Source organism: Phaethon lepturus, unplaced genomic scaffold (genome assembly GCF_000687285.1).
Source record: "Phaethon lepturus isolate BGI_N335 unplaced genomic scaffold, ASM68728v1 scaffold8460, whole genome shotgun sequence".
Lineage (NCBI taxonomy): Eukaryota > Metazoa > Chordata > Aves > Phaethontiformes > Phaethontidae > Phaethon > Phaethon lepturus.
This window is the reverse complement of record NW_010512595.1, coordinates 54,026-62,210: the sequence shown is the minus strand read 5'-3', so window position 1 is coordinate 62,210 and position 8,185 is coordinate 54,026. Positions and strand designations below refer to the sequence as shown.

The 8,185-nt window shown below is 39.4% G+C and overlaps 1 protein-coding gene across 1 annotated transcript in view; it reads right to left on the bottom strand.

Moving 5' to 3' along the window:
- Nucleotides 1-351: 351 nt before the first annotated feature.
- The window catches only part of LAPTM4B (lysosomal protein transmembrane 4 beta), a 47,734-nt gene continuing 39,900 nt past the window's right edge, over nt 352-8,185 (bottom strand). Inside the window, exon 8 of the mRNA XM_010287515.1 lies at nt 352-426. Within this exon, the coding sequence (XP_010285817.1) occupies nt 352-426 (75 nt within the window). The remainder of the gene's footprint in view (nt 427-8,185) is intronic.

Here is an 8,185-nt window from a genome sequence, read left to right as displayed (position 1 = left end):
AATAAAAAAAAGGAAGTTACACTCTGAACCTGACTGAGAATGCAAAGTTCTATATTCTCTAGCACTGCATGCTAGACACGGTGGAAAATGCTATTCAGTGACTACCATAACCTTAGCGCTACCCAAAATTGTTCTGAAACTGGTTGACTAGTTTCTGAAACACTACTGTAGTTGCAGCAAATTATTAAAACTATCTACAGAATTTTAATCATACAATTTAGATTTCAATATGTCAGCAAAACAGCAATGTATAACCCATAGAGGTTATATTCTGGAAGTGAAATTATCAAACTATTGCTTCAATGTCTGAAAAGTAAAGCTATCCTCCATAGGTACACAGCACTCTCTCGCTTACGCTGACACATAAGGTGGTGGTGGATCTTTAGCAGCTCCATTCACAGGATCATCATATGGTGGCAACAGGACCTGCAGGAAAGGAAACAAAGGTTGCATTTTTTTAAAAAGAAGGCAGCTGAAAAAATTTACAGAAAAGAAAACCCTTAAGGCCTTGTTCTAAAAAATAACAAAAAAGAGTAAATTAGTAAGCAGGAGCAGAATAGTTAGAAAATGAAACAGTATTAGCTTGAAGTTCCTCCTTTTCAACTTGTGTGCCTGTTTTCATTATGAAGGAAAAAGTGATTTCTTCTTATTTCTTATTGACTCCAGTGACAGCTTGATTTCAGCCAAAGATCATTCATTGCTGGTACCTGAATTTGTTCAATCTGGCAGTGACAGTAGCTCTTATTCTGCAGCTCTTCTCTGTCAAGAGTGCTTAAACCCTGTCTCCTGAAGGAGTGCTCAAACTGCTAAGCCAGAGTGAGAAAAGTCCCGAATATCCCTGGAATAGCTAATAATTATTTTGGGGTGGGAAGAAAGAAAGCAAATGGAGAACAGATTACCCAATGTCAAAATAAATCTCCAGTTTTGTACTTCTGGAGCACTCAGCCATGAGAACGAAGGCCTACATTCCCATAAGTCCTTCGGTGAATACTTAAACATCTGATAAAAATTAGGACAACTTTAATCATATATCATCCCCATTCATAGGAGTCCAGGCAGCTTCCTAGGACATGGGAGATGCAAGTTCACGCCACACAGGGCAAAGGAGGGATTTGGACCAAGATTTCTACTTCTTTAGGCAAGCATGCTAACTATCATGCAATTTGTAATGGCACCAGCGCTGACGTTAATTAGCTTGGATGTGAAAAGGCAAAGGAGCACTTGGTCTGTGAATCCCAGCAGGGACTGAGGATAAAATAGATGTCTGAATGAAGAATGAGTGTACATTCCCTAAAATGTCTCAATGTCGTGTAAGAATATCAGTTGTAGTGCACTGGCAGAGATACTTTATGCAGCTGAAGATCAATTATTCATGATGGAATTTCCAGATTTATCAGCATCACTTCTTGGTCATTAAAGGGCACGTAAAGCTGACTGTCTAAACATACGTAGGGAAAATCCTGATCTCAATAAAGTCTATGGAAGTTTTGCCATGAGAGGATTTCACCAGTTCTTAAAGAAGTTGATAACCTGCCTTCTGCAAAGAAACATCTGTAATCATCCCTTTTGGACTTCATCCACAACATAATTGGTGAGAATCTTTCTATAGATTTAAATAGACTTTGGATCAGGCTTTTGTGGGGTAGTTCCAAGGGTGATTCACATTATACTTATGTGAGTTTACAGACATGCGTTGATGACCATGTGTTCAAGTACATCTGTGCACATGTTTGTTAGATTACAGAATGGCTACCTTGGCATCTTCTGCTCTTAATCAAAAAAGTTTCATTATTTAGAAAAAGAAACTGTCAGAGCCATTACTCTTTATTAATACCATATGTTTGAGTTTGTAAATGGAATATACCATGCACACATCCACTACATGGATGTGGATACGATACAATACAATCTAAAAAACCTTGTATTGAATAGCATTTAATAAATTATGTCAACTTTAAAGGGTGCAAACAGCTTATGGCAGACTACTTACCCAGTGAAATCAGGACAACTTATAGAACTTCAAATAAATATTGTGATAAAAATCATAAATATATTTTGCAAGGTAAACTCAGTAAATCACACTGCTAAAGCATGTAAACTGTGAAAAACACTACAGTTGAGATCCTCTCCCTGGTGCTGATCATTAGTTTTATAACAGGGTTTCTAGTAAAATCCTTGTGTTGCTAAAAAAGGCACTAGTTTCTCAAATGTACTGAAACATGTTAATTTGTTGATTTTGAAGCAATATAATTAGTAATTAAATCTGATCTACAGATAACTCTGAAAATGAATCAAGTTCACCTGGTGAAGATTTAGCCATCTTATTGCACTCTTGTAATGCTAAGCCCCAAACTGTGGTCCATTCCTTTCAGGTTCAGAGTTCATTTCATCATGCATGGTAAGAAATGACAGCAGACGCGATCCAAAAAGCTGTCCATCTTCCAGATCTATGAGCTGATTAATAAAGGACAATACCTCTTCCTGTGCTCTGATCCTCTTTTAGATCAACGTGTCCTAAGTCTACTGTAGTTACATCAATATTATTACTTCAGCATTGAGGTTACTGTCATTTGCAGTAGGTCTCCTGGAGGATTTACTGATACGAGTGAGCTTCTTCATTCCCTTCACTCCTATATGAAACCAAATCTGTCTGGTAGGAGAACAGCCTCCTGATGAGGATTTTACCTCTTGGGAGGTGAGCACTCCATTTTGCTCTACGGACCCAAAACTCATATGTGGGTCAATGGCCCCAAGGACCCTCAGAAGATGCTTTCTCACACATCAATAGTTCAACAAGAAGTGAGGTGAGATAGGAATACCTACAGAAGCCAGTGGCTAAATCCTAAGGCATATGGATTTCTATAGGAATATTAAAGGTATGTGTCTATGAACTGGGGAGATCACTAAAAAGGTTCAGAAGTTTCACAAGAAAGTATCTACAGTGGAGGGTAAAGAGCATTTTGCCAAATGTCTGTAAGGTTTAGGGTCACTTCATTGTGGCAAAGGTTATTTGTCTGAACAGTTCTATCAGTGATAACTTCACATGCTTACTCCTCACACGTTTTTGTGTTTAAACATTTAAATATCCTGATCTTGCATTCCCTGACATGAACAGAATAGTAATAAAAGATAATGACTGTAGAATGAGCAGAATTAAAAATTACTACCTTTGCCAAGCAGTGTTTGAGTTAAACAAAGAAAATACGGACAAGATATTAAACAAAGGTTAAGATGACTGAACATGATGGACAATACATGGAAGAAAGCAGGTCCCGGCTGGGACCCCAAGTATCTCACATCATTAGTATAGTAAAAGTCCTTTAAACTAATTTAACCATTTTACTTTCAGTCAATGTGGTTTTGTTACTGTTACTTAATCATCTGTCAACTGTAAGCCTAAATAGTCATCCAGCTTCCACAACAGTTTGAATAACTCTTCAACCACCCTAAAATCACAAATCTTACAATTCTGCCTCTGTAAGACTACCTTTTAATTATTTTTTTTACAAGAATGGAGCTTCAGGCCATTACTTTCCCTTAATAATTTTTCCATCTTTTTTCAATTAAGTCTATTTTGGCAAAAGGGAGAAATATGATAAAACCTGAATTAGCTCAGCTTTTAACTGTTTACTGTTGAAATAGTTAACAGTTCACAAAAATTTCAAGAAAAAGGGAATACCATTAGAATTTTAATCACTGAATTTATACCAAAGTAGCTAAGATGAAAAACTGGATCAGAGTAGTTTTCCCTTCTCTTGTGTTAATTTTAAATCTCAACATGGTTTAATGGAAGCAGATGAGTTCCTTGGACATAAAACAGCACAGTTATTCAGGCAGTATGTTATGTTCTCCAGAGACATAAAATGGAAGCCAGTCACTGAGCCAAAGGGTGAACTGAGAAACTGGAAAAATAGACAGAAACTCACTATTCGGTCTTATCTAACAACCTAATTAGAATGGATGCAGCCTAAAATGATTCACGAAAGACAAAAATATATGCATATTTTAGGTCCATGGTATCCCCAAGGCAGAATATCCACTAGGACAACTGATGCATTTTGCTTCCGAGGCACTATATTTGAGCATTTCCTTGCTTGTTCGTTGTGAATTTAGAAAAACGTATGTTAGTTCCCCTGGATGCTCTGGGACTAACATTTACAGAACATTTGAGATTGTCACTCACAAGTTACTATAAAAAGCAAGCACGAAGGACCCCCATTTTTTTGGAACTCAGTGATCCCTGTGAAAAGAAGTTCTGGCTTTTTATCAGTAGACCAGCAAGCAAGTGTGGAAGATCAGATGGTTGCAGGGTTCAGTCCTATAGGAAGCCTAAAATCCAAAAGACTGAAGCTCCTAACTTCTTTCACAACCCCTATAACTGTATTTAAGAGCCATGTAGCATTTTAACATCATCCTTTAATTATGCAGCCAGCGGAGGAGGTGACATTACACACTGGTGATAAAAGCATTGCACAGAGACTCTGAGATCAGAGCTCCAGAGGCTCCCAAACCAACGGGGTTCAAACCCACAGCTCCTGTCTGCCATATAAATGCTCCAGAGACAAGGTTTTCAGTTGGGTTGGAAGGACCATTTTCGACCCGCTGTTGTCACAGTGAAGCCAAGTTTGCAAGAATCCATGGGGAAAGAAAGAAAATGGGAGAAAGTGTGGCTATGTAGCCCCATGGTTAGGGTGCTTAAGTGTGACAGGGAGTTCTGGGTGCTGGGCTTTGCTCCCAGTACCATTTAAGCATTTTTTCATAAGCAGTCTTGTTGTATAATATGCAGAAATAATCCAGAACTGTCCTATAAGAAATGCTGGTCCTCACTTAGCTGGTGTCATCCAAGGGGTTTGGACAATTGTATTACATAAGCATCTCTCTATTACAAACCACAAGATACAGGATGACCTTCTCTGGAAGAAATAATTACAAGTTTGCCAATGGCTATAATATATTCAGTTAATATAAGCATATGTCATTTCTTATTTTTTATATTGTGGTTAATCTGGTTTTGGAGAATAAGTTTTTTAAGACACTGCTTAGAAAAATGCCTAAGAAGAAACACAGGCAAATATTTGTATATTCAAACAGTTTGGAATTAATCTTGGCCCAAAGGTGTTTTTTTGGGGAGAATTGCATAATTTCAATAATCGCTCCATATTTTTGCAAATTATTCCACATTTACCTGAGCTTCCAGTAGAAAATTTTCTTCTCCAGCATATGTACAAGTTTTCTCATATTGCTGCAGTTATTCCTGTTTGAACTCAAGCTCTTAGATCTGTTTGGTGTCTAGTACATTTCTAGAGGAGAAAATGTACTTAGTCCTGTATGAGTAAACTTAAATGTTTGATTAACTGATTATTTTTGCATTCTTAAGGGTCTCACCCAAAACTCACTGAACTCAATAGAAATCTTTCTGTGTCTCCTGAGAGCTTTGGATCTCTTTTTTTCCCCCAGCTGTTTGTATTCTTGACTGGGCGGAATGGTACAATTGTCACATAACAGCTTTGAGGTTTAACAGTAATTTGGCTGGCAGCTATACAAAACTTTTGTGAGTTCCCATGGCAAAATACCTTGTTGATGTCTTGTTAGAGACAAACATTGTTAGAGACAGTGCTAACATACTTCACTCTAACACCTAGAACAGAAATGCACTTAATGCCAAAAAAGCTATAGATTAAAAATGTCTATGCTAAGTGTTGATGGTGGTTGTGAGCATTCAGGATGTTTTCTCAAACTTTAGCTTTTCAGTGAAAACTCCGATCTTCTATGCTGAAGGACTTCACATGGACCTGTTGGAGCGGGTCCAGAGAAGGGCCACAAAAATGCTCAGAGGGCTGGAACACCTCTCCTGTGAAGACAGGCTGAGACAGTTGGGGTTGTTGAGCCTGGAGAAGAGAAGGCTCCGGGGAGACCTTATTGCAGCCTTCCAGGGCTTAAAGGGGGCCTATAGGAAAGATGGGGACAGACTTTTTAGTAGGGCCTGTTGTGATAGGACAAGGGGTAATGGTTTTAAACTAAAAGAGTGCAGATTTAGACTAGAGAGAAGGAAGAAATGTTTCACAATGAGGGTGGTGAAACACTGGCACAGGTTGCCCAGAGAGGTGGTAGATGCCCCATCCCTGGAAGCACTTAAGGTCAGGCCAGACGGGGCTCTGAGCAACCTGATCTAGTTGGAGATGTCCCTGCTCACTGCAGGGGGGTTGGACTAGATGACCTTTAAAGGTCCCTTCCAACCCTAAGGTTCTATGAACATTGCATCAATATACTGTATATAGACAGGGACAGGTGACAATGTGTAGTTGAGTGGAATTAGGGTCATCACTACTGCAATTTAATCCTGGTCCTGTCACTGACCTTTTGAGTTTTGACAAATTGTTTGACTTTGTCTTAGGAAGATTTGTAAAACAGGCATATTATTTGAAACATCTTAAAAGTTGTTGGAAACCTTAAGACAGATTTAAAACTCTCTTGGATGAAACTTGCATATGACTGTATGAGACAGGGACTAAATTGTGGAAATATTTACAAACTATATATGTATTTCCAGAAATTTCAGCCTATGCCTGGAAACGTTTACCCCAACCTCTACACCACAGCTATGTATGCATTACGTATCATTTTTCTGCAGAAGTGACCTTTACATTTCAGACACCCAAACCGCTACCAGGAATCCTTATGGGAGGCCCGTGCGAATACGCAGGGAGGAAAGGGAGAGAGGGCAAAAGGAGCCTTTTCTTTCACACAGCTCACACAAGGTATCAGTGGGTTCAGGCCTTATTCTCTGTTTACTTAAAAAGGGAGGGAGAGTAACCACAAAGTGAATAGTGGTAGGCAGATGGTGAGAGTAAGACAGAGCCAGCGCTGGCCCGTTTCACAGGTAAAAGTGATGAACCACAGGACTTTCCTCATCCGGGAGCCTCTGTCCAATGTCCAGCACCTGGTCTGGTGATGGGACAGTCACCGCATGCCTTTCCTTTCCTAATTCAGGGTAAATTTTCTTCTTGGTGTAGCACAGGGCTGATGTGTCAGGTTCAGAGAGAAAGAACTGAGTTGAAAGATGAGGTTTTAAGCAGCACGTGCCTGGCTGCACCAGTCCTCTACTCCGGGTTCATTTCATCTCAGTGATTCCAGCCCGAGACCAACCACTGACTTGTACCAATCTGATACCGTTGTGCGGTTTGGAGACGATTTAGTGGTATGCAATCACATTTACTAATTTCATGTTTACTTCCCTGGTCTCCTGTCATTCACCCAGCCAAGCGGCTTGGAATTTCCTCCCACAGCTGCGGTGCTTTGAGGAGCCATTAACGGCAACCTAAAGCATGCTCAGCTGCAGTGAAGCAAGCAGCCTACGAACAGAGGGAAGGCTGCCGACGTGACCACCTGTCTGGTTCAAGATAGTCCCAACGGCCCTCGTGTACTGTTGGGTTCTTGGCTACGCAAATATTATGAAGATCACCTGGGGAAAACAGAATATTTCTGTGTGCACAAACAGCTATAGCCAGCTGATGGCTTCTCTCTGTATACAGGAAAGGCTGAGAATAATTCTCTCTTTGCAACGTTTTCCTGTCAGATTTGGCAATGTGGTTTTCTTCTGAGAAGTCTGAGATTACAGAGGAAAATGTAAAATTAAGATGTATTTTTTGCTTAAAATTTTCAGAAATCCAGATCATCTTAGTAGAGCTCTAAGAGTTTTGGAGGTTCAAGGCACCAGGTGGCAGCTGTTTCCTTTAGTACTACGTATGACAATGAGCACTGGACTATATGTAAATATCACTGACTATACAATTAATTTTGTTTTTTATTTGAAAGGAAATAAGCCTACTAATGTAGCACGTTTTATTTCCTGTACAAAATTTACTGGAAGTTACTATATGTACTGATTTTACTGAGGCAGACTCTTCAAAAATTTCTAATGTTTCTGTATGTAGGGTGGGAAGAAGTAGCATTTCTGAAGAGATGTGTTTTTTCTACAGTGGGTGCCCAAGAGTTTTTAAGCCCCAGGCTTTTCAGATGTCTCAGAAGTGAGTCACCCAAGGTCTCTTCTGCTACTTTTAAAAATTCAGTTCATAAACTGCAGGTGAAAACTGCATCTTTGGGTCATCTGATCTAGTCATCTCTGAGGTAATTTCAGAAAAGTAAATCTCTTTGGCCCTGAAGAACAGTAGATCATGTGCACTCA